The sequence below is a fragment of the Typopeltis vanoorti genome, chromosome 11, assembly GCF_054136105.1.
Source record: "Typopeltis vanoorti isolate ZY-2024b chromosome 11, IOZ_Tvanoo_1.0, whole genome shotgun sequence".
Taxonomy (NCBI): Eukaryota; Metazoa; Arthropoda; class Arachnida; order Uropygi; family Thelyphonidae; genus Typopeltis; species Typopeltis vanoorti.
Genome location: NC_143559.1, coordinates 130884197 through 130898360, shown reverse-complemented (window position 1 = coordinate 130898360; position 14164 = coordinate 130884197). Strand labels below are relative to the sequence as shown.

Genomic DNA, 14164 nt, shown 5'->3' with positions numbered 1-14164 from the left:
GGCATTTCTAGGATGAAATAAAATCTCCTTATAGATCAGCCTTATCTAACTGTGAACTCTCTAGTTAAGCATAATTATGTCTCATAAAAAAGTAATTCCATACTTCTCACTAGTTTTTCAAAAATTTGTTTTTACACAATTATGTGCTGAATTTTGTTAATAGAAATCAAATTTTTTTTCAATTTTTATCTTTATAAGCACATGATATTCATAGATTTTTTTATCTCTTATCCCATGAAGCAAAAAATATCTACTCCAACTCGTCTCAGAAAAAGTTTGCTGACCTCTAGATAGAATATAATTTGAACTGGGAAAGATGGGTTTAAAGTTCAGTATTAATAAAATTTCAGTGGATGTTCCAGTTATTCAGTGTAAAAGAGTAATAAAATCTATCATCAGGTACAGTCAATTGGCAAATACAGTGGCAGGTTTGATAGCTTATCAAAAGATCTGGTAGTCTGTACTTTTTTTTTTTTTTAAAGGAAGCCTCACAAATGAACACTATGGCTGAAAATGGACTGTAACTTTCCATATCATTTGATTGTGTCTGGCACAAATAACTCTTAGAAAACTTCTATCCTATGTCCTCATTTTGCAGCTTGATATCAGTTTTCCTTTTTGCTCATTTGCACTAAGGACAGGTGGTTGTTTATTTCAGTACCAGAGTACTTCTAGGCCCACTCAGTCTTTTCTGGCCTGGTTGGCCGAATGGTTAGCATATCTGCTCTCTAGTCTGCAGGTTCAAATCCTGCCATGGGCATGAATGTTTGCGATTGTCCTACTTACTGTTTACTATATGTACTTCTGTAAACCTGTGTCCTGGTACAGTATGACCTTTGATGTCTTTGCGCCATAAAAAAAATCATCATCCTTGTGTATATAAATAATTATTTTATTAATTGCAAACTAAATTTATAATATAGCTGTTCTGATGTAAATTTTCATTCAAGGATGATATTCCTTTCTTGGAATATCAATAACTTCAAGCTTTTCTTGAAAAATGGCATGTCTGTACATCCTTAGAATTCAAAAAGCAGTTCATTCCCTCCTAATGTAGACTGTATTTCTCACTGTACAATTGCTTATTCTCAACAAATTCTTGTCCATCCAGGTACTTCCATGTTTGCCGGTTATTCCTAATCTCTTCCTGAGATTCTGTAAGACTGTTATAAACTGATCATTCTGGATTTAACTTTGAATCTTTTAAGAATTTAATATATATATAAAAAAACTGAATAAAGGACTTTCCCGAGTTTAAGTCTGTTGAAGACTTAACTCAGTTAAATTGAAATTTACAAGCAAGATGAGTTTGCAATGTACTTTTTTTTCCCCTGTTTACTCTTTCAGGCAGAAAAGTTGCAGAAAGAACGGCAGCTGGTCAAGCAAGCAGCAGATTTTCTTCTTTCAGTACAGATTCCAAGTTTTGTAAGATGATACATTAGTTTTAACTATAACAAGGTGTTTTTGTTGCTATTGCTATATACTTTTGAGTGATTAACTTCAAAATTTAAGATATTTAAGTTGTTGTTGTTGTTTGTGAAACAAAGAACTACAGTTTGGTCTTAGTCTTCCTGCTTCCTCCATTATTATTAACTCAACAAAAAAAAAGCATTGCTGCTTTTTTTTTTTTTTGTAACTTTTAAAACCATATGTTCCTTTGGTGTGATTTTATCAGAGAAAATCAGAATTCTCTAATGACATCATGCTTATAAGTCTTAATTTCTAATTCCACCTTTTTACTCTGTGGTTCCTTAAAAACAAATTTATACTATATGCACTGGTTTTTATGAAAACAAACTCCCAAAACTATAGGAAGGCCCATTCTTCCTTTCCTGCAGCAAATAAAAGTCAAGTACACAAGAAATAGTTATTTTTGCTAATAGCTATAGAAAAACATATGTAGATTATTTTGCTTTACCTTGATGATAAGAGATGAGATGAATTTCATCACCTAGTGTGAGACCACTATATGCTTGTTTCAAGCTGGGTGGAAAAAATATTTAGCCCATCTAATGTAATATAGGTTGATAAACGTTTTGTGGGTCATTCATATTGAAAAAAAAAACTCATACTGTTACATGGATTTTTTCTCCTCTCTGGTCATTTACCAAGCTATAAACATACAAACATTGATTATTATTATTATTTATTTTGTATCTCAAGGTTTTCAGCCTTGAGCTCATTAAATTGACTCTCACTAAACAAATACCATTATAACAAACTCACTCACTATAAAAAAAACTATTTGAGTGCTATGTTAAAGGAAATTCGCCATTGCTAACTATCCATTCACTGTAACAAATTATTCCTTTGGTTCCTGTATCTTGCTATGGTGAGATCTACTGTGTGCATGGGTAGTGTGATTCATAGATATATATTACAAGCTTGCACATAATTTGTTCTGTCCTGTGGTGATTTACTGTACCAGTTCCATGAAGAAACTGCTATATGACCCTGACTTGCACGTTTCCATCAGAATCACTTGAATATCAAAGTTGGGTAACCAGGAACACACCTCCATCTAGCCTGTGTGGAGATGTAATCTTCAAAAAGTAAAGAAAACAGGTGGGCTTGCTAATTATGACTCAGGAGACTAAGTGGTATATCATATTTTTTTTTAAAAGAAAAAGTATATTTCTTTGTCATTCAAGGTGTAGGCCTGTTGTTAGCCTCTAAGAGATGGTCTTTTCAATTCAGGTTTATATTTAATTACTTCCTTTGGTGGTCTTCCCTGTCCCATTCATTTTGTACATTCTCTCTAATTCTTTTGGTGTTTTATTATTTCATTTCTTGTATATCCTTTAACTGCAGAATTTTCATTTCCACTGCTTATATTCTAATTTAATCTTTTATCCTCTCTATCCAATTTTTCCAGCTGCAATATTTTAATGTCTAGAATGTTGGATAGAAAGCATATTTCAGGTGTATTTCTAAGCCTTAAATTAAAAAGTAACAAAAGGTGAAAATTTTCAATAGTACCATCAACATAAGTATGAATGGGGGAAAAATGGATTCAGCAGAAAAAGTAACACAGTATTATATTAAATAATGGCTGTTAATGAAACAGAAGAATAAAACAAGTGACACACTGTTAAATAATAACTAAGATGTTATGCTCGGGCAATAGTTATCAGGAAAAGGGGTATTTCAACCCAACTTCTTGATGACAAACATTTCAGCTAGATTAATATTAGGCATATATCAAAATAGAAAATTGGACAAGCTTATTTGTACCTGTCTTCCTACAGAAGGTTCTAAGGAAGAGATCCAGAAGTTTTTGTGGGATATTAGAGGTGGTAGCTTACATAAGGAGAAAGGAAAAGTTGGTTATTGTTGGAGTTTTAAACAACAAAGTAAAAAAAAAAAAAGGATACCTGACAAAAAGATGTTTTAGAAAATTTGGGTCTTTTAAAAGACCATAATTAATAATAAATAGCATGCTGGATTTTAGTTCAAAAGTCTAAACACCATAATCCAACATAAAAATTTGCATAAATTCACATAGAACATAAAAGAAATAAAAACTCTTATTGACTATGTTTCTGTTGATAGTAATACCTTCATATTGGTTCAGGGTACAGGAGTGTACAAAAAATTGAAATAAGTGATCATTGTAGTATTGTACTTGATCATTATAAGTGATCAAGCACAATAAAAAATGAATACCATATTTCACAATGGTGGAAATATTTTTAAAAAAGGAATCATGTGAGCAGCTTTCAGAAGAAACTGTAGCCAACTATATGGGGAGGGGAAAGAAAATTTAAAAACAAGAACCAAACCTTGGACATCCAGTGGCAAAATCTGAAGAAAATGCTGGTTTATTTAGAAAGTCATGTGGACAACTGTTATGCAAGAAATTTAAAAAAATTCAAAGTGCATAGTGAACTTAAGAAGTTCAAGAGGTAATCCTGGATAGGAAAAAATTGTATAAAAAATACTTCAGTACATCAATAGGAACACTTAGAGAGGAAAATGTAAGAAAACAAAGCTATGTAAAAGTGGCTTTAGAGAAGACTTTGTTAATCAGATCAATATCATGAAAGTGGCAAAATGTGTTATACAGTGGTTAAGGGAATGTATACTGCAGAATTTGGTGGATGGGAGGGAAAGGGGTGATGCGATAGACCTTCAAGTTAGTTAAGGGATTTTACCAAATTAATACTGAAGGGATTATAAAGAGTGGAAGGTAAGATGGGAAGAACGAGAAGCCATTGTAAAGATATATTTAAATATCTTTGTTTTTGCTTTTTTGTTTATGAAAGATAGTTAATTAAAAGTGAAATAAAATATGTATAAAAATATCATTATCTTAAATTTGTCAAAAAATGACATGTAAGATGATCAATGCATCAGCACTTGTTTCACTATTAGTAGTTGACTAGTGAGACCATTAAGCCTAACTGTGCCTCGGGATTTAAGTCACCAGTTAAATTTGTTTTCTAATTTAGCAGCAGCAACAAGAATTGGTATATATATGCATACCCTTCTACATCATTGGAATTAAAATACATGTAGAACTTTTTTATGCACAGTAAATGAAGTAATCATCAAGTGAGAAAAGAAACTTTATTGTGCCTGTCAACAAACATACATAGCCTACTATTACCGAAAACTTCTCTCTGCTATTTGTCATACTTGGCTGTCGTGACAGCATTCACACAGTTGCAAATAAGACAATATATTGTATGCACTACTGTAGTATTAAATGAACAGCTGATGAACACAAGAGGGAGAATACATAGAGAGAAGAGATGTAAAAAATGGAATGTATAAAAGAAAAGGGAGAGTTGTAAATGATTCCTTTTAAGAAATAAAGAAAAATATAAGGAATAAATACTTTTTTGTGGATTCCTTATTAAAGTTTCTGAGAAGTTGATCTTCAGTGTTTTAATTTATGGTTTTTTTGAGTGTAGATTAGATGAAAGCTATTATCTGTTTATGGAACTCAAACTGTCGAACTGTCAAGTAAAAACGCAAAAATCTTTCCTGATAGTTGTCTTCTGTTTCAGTTCTGGATAGCTGAATTTTATGAAGTAAACTGTTAATGTATTTGGGTACCTGTATAAAACAGAAATTGAATATGCTTAAAATAAGGCATATATTGAAGATACAATTAGGAGCTATCAATTTATTGGTTAAATATGTGCAAGGAAATTTGTTGCATTTATTTCGTGAACCCCAAAATGAAGGCTTGAGGGCATATGGATGAGACTTTCTAAATAAAGTGAAAAATGTTTTCCTGCAGCCAACTGATATAATGGTCAGCTTTGATATAGAATCTCTCTTTACAAATATTCCTCTTGAGCATACACTACATCTGCTTTCAGAATCATTTCCACAGGATCTAGTGAAATTAGTTTTAATAATGAAATACCGTGAGTTGGAATATTTAAAAGAATTATAATATCAGAGGAAAACTTGTAAAAAAAAAAAAAAAAAAAAAACTTCATTAGCATAGAATTTTCATCAAGTATCATAATCAGTGGGAGCCAGACCCTGGGTCTGGCTCCCACTGATGAGACCTCAATAAAGGTCGAAACGGTCTGGATAGTTGCCCTTCCCTTAATGCATAGCATTATACATGTCTGCAAGGAGATGTGCTTTGCATTATGGGAGATACTAAGGCAAGTGATCAGAACTTACTCCACCTTTATCACGAGTTTCCCCAGTCCTGAAAATACTTCAGGTGCAAACATTGTTTGCTTTCACTTGGATAAAGTCTTAAACCAAATATATAATTGGCACCACTTAAGTAGCTAATATGAGATAACTATAAAAGGTCAGTAATTTCCTAACTTAATTTTAAAATAATTATATTTAGACAAAATAAAGTTAGGAAAGATTAGCTGATTTAAAAAGTACTAAAAGGATGTGCCAATTTAAAAAGTACTAAAAGGTGTAATAATCAACATGAAGGAATTGAGGTAGAACCATGTAACTTACACACTATAGTACATATTCCCCATGAACTGTTATGCACTTGTTACAAGCTGCTGCATCATTTGCAACCCTCTGAGAAAAGTTTTTCCTTGTTTCACTAACCTTACCAGTCGTTTTTGTTCTAAGTGTTTATCAGAACTTTTCAGTCCCCCCTCATATATCTTCCACAAAGAGGAGAGACATAGACCATCAAATCTCATAAGTTAGGACAGTGAAGAAAATTTCACATTTCTTTATAAAGCTGTTCTATGAGGAAGTGACTTTTATGAAGAATTCTTGTTTGTTTCAATGAACTCTGTGTTTAGTGTTGATAGCAAGCGCTGCAAGTCCAGACTGTTTCAGGCTCGTGGTATTTAATATAAGATTTGTATTCTTCTAGCTGAATAAAAACAGATCTTCCTGTTTGTCCAAAATAAGATAACTCACAAGAGCAAGGAATCTGGTAGATGCCTGAATAATTGAGCGATGGAAGCTTGTTCTTATTAGAAGTGAGAAAGTTGGAGATTTTTCTGATGGGGTGAAAAGCAACAAACATATTCAATGGTTTTAAAACTTTCACTATGCATTCACTAATGTCTTGCACATAAGGGATGGGAATCGGAGTTATTTCTTCTGTATCTGAAGAGATACAGAAGAAATCCTTAAAACCATTAGATAAAAAGATGTAATTAATATGCTGTAATTGTTTCTGCAACAGTTTAACTGAAGAACATAAAGAATGGACATGATGCACTAATATTTTAATAGTTCCAGTCTTTTGACTAAGATGGTGATGAGATTCAGCATAGATATAATGGCCTGCACAAGTCTTCTTCAGAAAAACAAAAAATGTTGGCTACCATCTGGTTGTCGAAGCATTAAAAGAACTAAAGTCTAATTGCTTATTTACATCTTCTATAGTGAATTAGATCATGGAATGAAGTGCATTTAATTAAGAAAGAAGCTGTTGTAACTGTTGTTGAGGAAGAGCCATTCCACATTGCAAAAATATCATCCACATATCTGAACTATTGAGTAGGTCTAAGTGAAATGTTATCAGAAATAAGTCGAATGCAGTTCAAAGTTCCATGGAACACTTTGAACAGTGTATTTTTGATAACATTTGAGCTGAATCATATTATAAAATTAAGCAGTTAGGAAGTAGAACATGGTTAGCATTTAAGAATGAATGAGTAGGTAGAGCTAATTTTTTTTTTTCATCCCATACACGAGAGGCCAAGGAGCCTATAAGCACATCGGTGCCATGTGTGGGGATGTACTTCATGAGGAAGGCTCTTCCAGTGGTGTACCACGGGGATCAGTTCATTGTTATTCAATCTGTACATTAATGACATGGGAAGGATCTGCCTATCTCTGCATCATCAGCAAATAGCTGAGGTAGGGTAATCAGGAATGTGGCATCTACTACTAGTAGAATGATTCGAATAGAGACTGGAATTGTGGTCATAGGAAAATGGCTGTCAGTTTAATGTTAGTAAATGTAAAGTCATGCACTTTGGTGAGATTAGATATCCAATGTTATATTACATTGGTGGGATTATGCTACAAGAAACTGATCAGGCTGGGGGATCTTGGAGTTTTAGTGGATAGGAATTTGAAGTTTAAGGGCCATATAGCAAAGATTGCAAATACAACTCAGAGGATAATTGCAATGCTGAAACAAACTTGGACATGTAAAGATAAGGATGCCATTTTGCATCTCTATAAGGCTTCACTTGGGCTATTGCATGCAAGTCTCTCCTGGTTTCTGTGATGATTCTGATACAGTGGGGGGGGGGGGGGGGAGTTAAAATATTATGATTGTGAAATACTAATTATGATGACAGATTGAAAATTTATAGACTATAGACACTAGCAAAGAGGGGGTGATATGATTGAGACTTACAAATTTCTAAAAGAGTCATGCAGGATTTCAGTTGATGGAATTTTTCATTTTATGGATGGTGGAGGAAAGGACAAGAGGGCATCCTTGGAAGCTGAGAAAGGGATGAGATCTAGATTTTTCACTCATAGAGTGGTGCGTGATTGGAATGGATTGCCATTTAATGTTGTGTGTGCAAGTAGTGTGAATGAATTTAAGAACAAATATGACAGCTGGTGACTCTCTGACTCATTAAAGTTTCTCTTAATAATAATATCAAATATAAATGGAAAAAATGTTGAGATTTAACATAGAAGGATACAGTCATAGGAATAGAATAGGAATGCATTTGTCAGGTAGGATTTTTTCAAGGGAAGAATTCCCCCCCCCCCCCCCCCCAAAAAATGAAGAAGAATTTGCAACTAACAAGAGTAGGAGTTCAGGTAGAAGCTGTTGGTAAAGAGAATCATGCATTTTAGGCTATCTTGTGTGAAATATAGACAAGATATAGATGGTTGCTGCTGCTGCTGCTGCTATAGTACATAAAAATGTTTATTAAAAAGTGTATACTATTTTAGACCATGAAATAAAAAAAGGTAGTTGGTGGAATAGAATCAAAACAAAGACATGTGACGTATTTTTCTTTGCAAAGAAAGTGGTGTGCTACAGGATTCTATACTTGAGCTACTGCTAATTAATCTTTACATAAACTTATTGGAGATGATTTGAGGTGGATTGTCTAGTTTTTGTTGATGAATGTTAAACACTACTGAAGGCAGTAGTTAATAAAGGTGATGTTGAGGTTTTGCAGGATGATTTCAAATAGATTGATAGTGTGGATAGAGGATAATGGTTGCCTGATCAGTTTGCAAAGTAATAATGCCAATGGGCATTAAACATGTGACAGTGGCAAGGATTTGGGAATGATTGACAGTTCAGGAGGCATGATACTGCAAAAACAGATAAAATGGTTTAAAGGATCACTTGGATATTAAAAACAGATTAATATGTGGTGACCAGGAAGTCAAGATTTTTATGAGACCCTTTTAATAAGATGATATGTAGTCATCTGTACTGCTGTGCATTTGTTTGCTTGAGTTTCTTGTGGATGAGCAAGTAGTGAACAGAATCCAGAGGCATGTGACCAAGATGGTAGCAGCTCTATAACCTGTTTCTTATAATGATGATAGATTGAAAGTTTGTGCATTAGAAAATATTTGGATACATGGAAAAGAGATTTGATAGAAATGCGAATTCTCAAAAAAAAAAAAAAAAAAGCATCTATAGGGTTGATGCAGAAGAAATTTTTCAGTACATGATTGGAGGAGGTGAGAGAAACAGAGTCATCTTTGGAATAATAATGATGAGGAATGAGATTGACAGAAGTAGTTGTGTTTTATCATTGAACAATATTTACTGCTTCATTCTGAAATACTGTACTTAACAGTATTTTGGACTTCACGGTGATGCCTGTATAATAATAATTATTATTATTATTGACATTAAATTATATCAGTATTATTAATTTGGACATGAAGATGAATATTTGATGGTTAGTTGCTGTTTCAGGTTTAATTCACTTGTTTACTTAAACTGCCAAAATTTGTTGACCTGTTAAAACCAAGTCATATGTAAGAGGCAATTTGTAAATAATTCTAAAACTTTCTAAAAATGAATTAACCTTAAAGGCAGAAGCAAATATAACTCATTTAAAATGTGAGAAATACTTATGTATGAATGTATATTTTTAGAGATGTGTTTAGCAGGAATCTTATATTTGTGAGTTAGTCTGATCCAAACAATTGAGGTTGTCGGAATTTATATTATAACAATTTATAACTATTTAGGTGATTTTGATTTATATGTAAGTACAGCCACTCTGGGCTTGCAGACCATGCTCTGGATACCTGCCACAGAATACGTTGGAAGAAAGCCACATTAATACACCACAGCAAATTTAAATATGTTAGATTGTTCATGGACTCAGCCTCAGCTCTAAAAAAACTTTTCAAACCTCAACAAATTTGGGTACATGAGACTGCCCCAAATTTGGGAAGCTTGTATCTTGAGAACTTCAGCCCAACAGCCAAGACAACCCAATATAGCCCACTAGGGGGGTACTTTTAGGACTCTAGGAACAACAGTAGTTTTCTCTCTTCTGCTTCATTTGCTTTTTGTAGTGCCTGCATGCATGTGTCATTGTTGTATGTTCCCATGAAGATGGCAATGTGACATTGCCTAAATATAGGAGGTATTTATTAGTTTCTTTTAATTAATATTCTAGTATACGTTGTAAATTCCTTAAATAATTTAATATTCATGTTACCAATGTATAAGCCTATCTACAAGAATTATATGTAAGTAACATGAATATTTATCACACAGAAAAAAAATGATAGCCTTAGTTTACAGTTTGGGTAAAGTATGGACTTCTGTCATTTCTTTAAGGTACCCATCGAAAAATGAAAGCTAGAATTTTTAATTTTCTGATGGACAATATAAGAGTTAATAATCCCACCAGTTTTTTTTATAAAATAGTTTAACTTATATTTAGGTAAGAGACTGCCTTGATCATTCAGCATCTCCAATTGATGGCCTCACTCTTACTGAAGCATTACATTCAAGGTAAGTGCTGTCCTATTTACTAAATAGTTTCAGATTATTTATAAAAAAAATTATACTGATGAAATAATGTTCTCAGAAATATATCAAGTATCACTATCTCTTAAGACATTATTAAGGCCTACTTCTCAGATATCTTCAATATAAATATCGTTCTACCACTGAATCTAGCAGTTCACCAATGCCATAGATCTTTTCCTCAAGACTGTTGCAGTCAATGAATACTGAAAACTAGTCTTTCGTTAACTGTTTTGTTTCTAATCTTAGGCAAAATAGTTTGGAAGAATAGAAAAAAGTCTGAACTTCATGGTGGATCCAAAAGTTAGAGGCAGTCCTAAAAAAGAAGAAATTGTATATAAAGTTCTTAGCAAGTAATTCAACACGTGCCCTGAGAGAATGTGGGGAGGGGAGTAAGAGCTAATCTGTGTGTCATCAAATTTCTGACATGTACAGGACATGATAGTACTACATGAAAAACCTACATCATTACTAACTTCCTATCTACAATTTTCCTCCAAATCAATGTTACCTGTCAAGACTCCAACATTATCAAATCTTATATTTCTGTCTTCTAAGACACTTTTTACTGTATCAATTCACCTATATCTTGGTCTTCCTCTGGGTCTTTTTCCTGCCAATCCAGCAAACACTTGTTTTGCTAATTTCAGTTGACCTCTTACCATACTAGCTTTGTTGATTGTTTTTCTATTTCCATATTTATTTTACCGTCTTGACTAAAAATTGTGCCTAAGTATCTGAAATGTTTTACTTGTTCTATAGGTTCTCCATTCACAGTGCAGTTGATATTTTCAATGCTTCTGCCTATTTTCATTGTCTTGTTATTGCTGACCTTCATACCAAATCTATTACAACAGTTATTCAATTTAGTCAGGGAATCTTGTAGACTTGTACCAGATTTATTTAGAAGTATAACATCATCTGCATAAAGTAAAAAACTGAGATTAACATCTCCAATTTTGATATCAGGTTTAATACCACTTTACTTCATAATATGATCTGTATAGATAATAACAGAGGGGATAATGTACATTCTTGTCTAACCCCAGATTTAGCATTAAACCATCTTCCTGTACTTCAATTCTATTAAGAATTGAAGGAAGTACAGCTGACTTACTGCTGAATTGCTGACTTACAACTCAAATAAAGACTAAGTATTGCTTGATATAATTCCCCATTGACCATATAACTGTAGCATTTTGAATAGCTTTTCTCTTGGCACAATGTCATATGCCTTTTCCAGATCTACAAAACTTGAATACATATCTTTGTTATATTCCCATGATTTCTCAACTATCTGATCGTGACAGCCTCTATTTTGGAGGCTGTACACACACACACACACATTACAGATGCCCTTAATATGAAGTTTGAATTAAATTAATTATTCCTAATATGGTTGTAGTCTCCATAATTTAAATATAAACCTGTATGGGGGGAGAAATAGGGGGGAGAGAGAGAGAGAAAAAGAGAGGGAAGAGGTCTAGCTAGAGAGAGTTCTGCATCTCTCTGAGATACAGAACTTTATAAATAGCAAACATCATTAGTGTTTTGGCTGCACTAAACTCGTTATAACAAACTTAAGGAAAAGATCTATTTTCAAAAAGAATATAATAGTTTAGAGATTATGTTCAATATGCTTTTGACTGAGATGAAAAATCTATAATACTTAAAAGTGTAGATTTAGAATCAAGACTTTCTGAGATCAATATATTACAGAGTCTACTGGTTTGAATAAATTTGGCTATAAAGAATTTCCAGATACTTGAAATTTCATATTAAAATGTCTTTTACCTAAAGTGTTGTATAAATCCATTAGAATTTTTGATGTCAGCTCTTTCTAAAGTTTTAGAAAAAGTTCACAAAATTTCAAAGAGCTCAGGTTCTGACATTATGCTTTTAGTATTTTTCATTATTAATACTAAAAGTAATTATTTACAATTTTGTATGTGGGTTAACTTGATCATAGTTATATTATGAATTTATTAATAATAATTTATTAAATAATATATTTTGATACCTGTAAATATTTTATAATTTTCTATAGGGGTGTCAACATCCGATATCTTGGCAAGATTGTAGATTTATTACTTAAAAGTCCTCAGTTAGAATATATTGCGGTAAGTGTTATTTACAAGTATATATATCCAAAATTGGAATAATTTGGTAATTTCTTAATTATGGTTGCACAAAACATTAACTTCAATGTGTTGTTCCAAAAGCAAAAGAAAATACTTTCTATTTAGCAAAAAAAAAAAAACCTCTTGGATTTACTTTGGCTTGCTTAGCTAATTTTCTCTCAAAATCTGATTTAGTCTTCCTTACCATTCTTTTTACCCTCCTTGCTTTTACTTTACAGTAATCCCTCGATTAATGTGCCCCCAATTTGTGCGTCATTTTTTTTCAATACCCAAATTCGATTAGTTCGCCTATATACATCTTAAAAATAAATGTTACAGATTTTAAAAATTTTCTCTCTGTACATTTTTATTGCTAACTCTAAAAAAACATTCATGAGGATGAAATAATTTAGTTACCAATTTAAAACATTTTACAAAGTTATTTTTAATGGCATACTACACTACTTCCATGTACAATATGTATACTATGCTCCAAATTTTTAACGCCAAAATTTATGTCATCTGCTATAGTACGCCCACAGATTCGAGACCCTTTGACATTCTGCGCATGTCACAAAAAGGAGAATCCATTCCGATAATAGGGTAATCAATCTGTCTTCTGGGATGAGTTGCTTATTATTACACGTATATAATTAAATCTCAAGTATCTGAAGAATTGAGTGATTCCGACCTGCTAAATTTAGATGCACAGTGGGAAGAATATGAAGAAAATTTAACCACTGATAGTCAACCAAAAGAGATTTCACAGAAACGATTTGAAAATAATTTTGTACAATCGAAGTTTTTAAGCAGCAATGCTTAGAGGCTGAAGATAGAAGCAGTAAAATTTGCAGAAGAGTAGAAGAGGCAATAGGGCCATACTGTTGGTTATATGAAAAAAAGATAAATGCACACCAAACTATTAGTTCAATTCTTTGTTAAGAAGTAGAATAATAAAATTTATATTCTGAATATGTGTTATTGTCTTTCAGCTTCATAGTTTTCCTTTAACTAGGCCTTGAAACATGCCTTAATTCTTTTATAAAAAAAATTAAGGTTCAAAATTTGAGGAATGAATTATACTTTTTGCCATAGGTTATTATATTCGATTAATGCGCCTGTTTTAAGGAACGCATTAGGCGCACTAATCGAGGGATTGCTTCATGAACACTCGGATCATCTTTTTGTTTATATTCTTTTTACAGTGCTTTTTCAGCTTCTGCTTTATATTGCTACTCATCCACTTAATCTCTACTCAGTTTATCCTCCTGACCCTGAGTCTTATACCATGGCACTGCTCCGAGTTGCCTCCTAAGTTTGTCCTAATTGCCAGTTTTGTAGTTCCATGTAAACTTTCTTGACTGAAAATTCCACGTGTTGAGCAACCTACCAGGACAACACTTCATGATCGCTTTCCCCAATCGGTGGTAGTGTTATTTCTCAGACTAATAATAGAATTGACTCAAACATAAATGGGAGGTCCTTTCTGGATAGTACATCTGTAAAAAACATACTGATAAGGAAATTGAACATCTGTACTTGGTCAGAACTTTGAAAGGAGAAGAAAAAGATAAACCATTTTCCCAGAGAATTACAACTC

At 32.7% G+C, this 14164-nt stretch overlaps 1 protein-coding gene across 3 annotated transcripts in view; it reads left to right on the top strand.

Annotated features, from left to right (window-relative positions):
- Nucleotides 1-14164, top strand: part of clu (clustered mitochondria protein homolog) — a 502466-nt gene that overhangs the window by 391583 nt on the left and 96719 nt on the right. For all 3 annotated transcript variants that reach the window (XM_090401006.1, XM_090401005.1, XM_090401004.1), the window contains exons 22-24: nucleotides 1348-1425; nucleotides 10359-10429; nucleotides 12492-12564. In XM_090401006.1, coding sequence (XP_090257132.1) covers nucleotides 1348-1425; nucleotides 10359-10429; nucleotides 12492-12564 — 222 coding nt within the window. The remainder of the gene's footprint in view (nucleotides 1-1347; nucleotides 1426-10358; nucleotides 10430-12491; nucleotides 12565-14164) is intronic.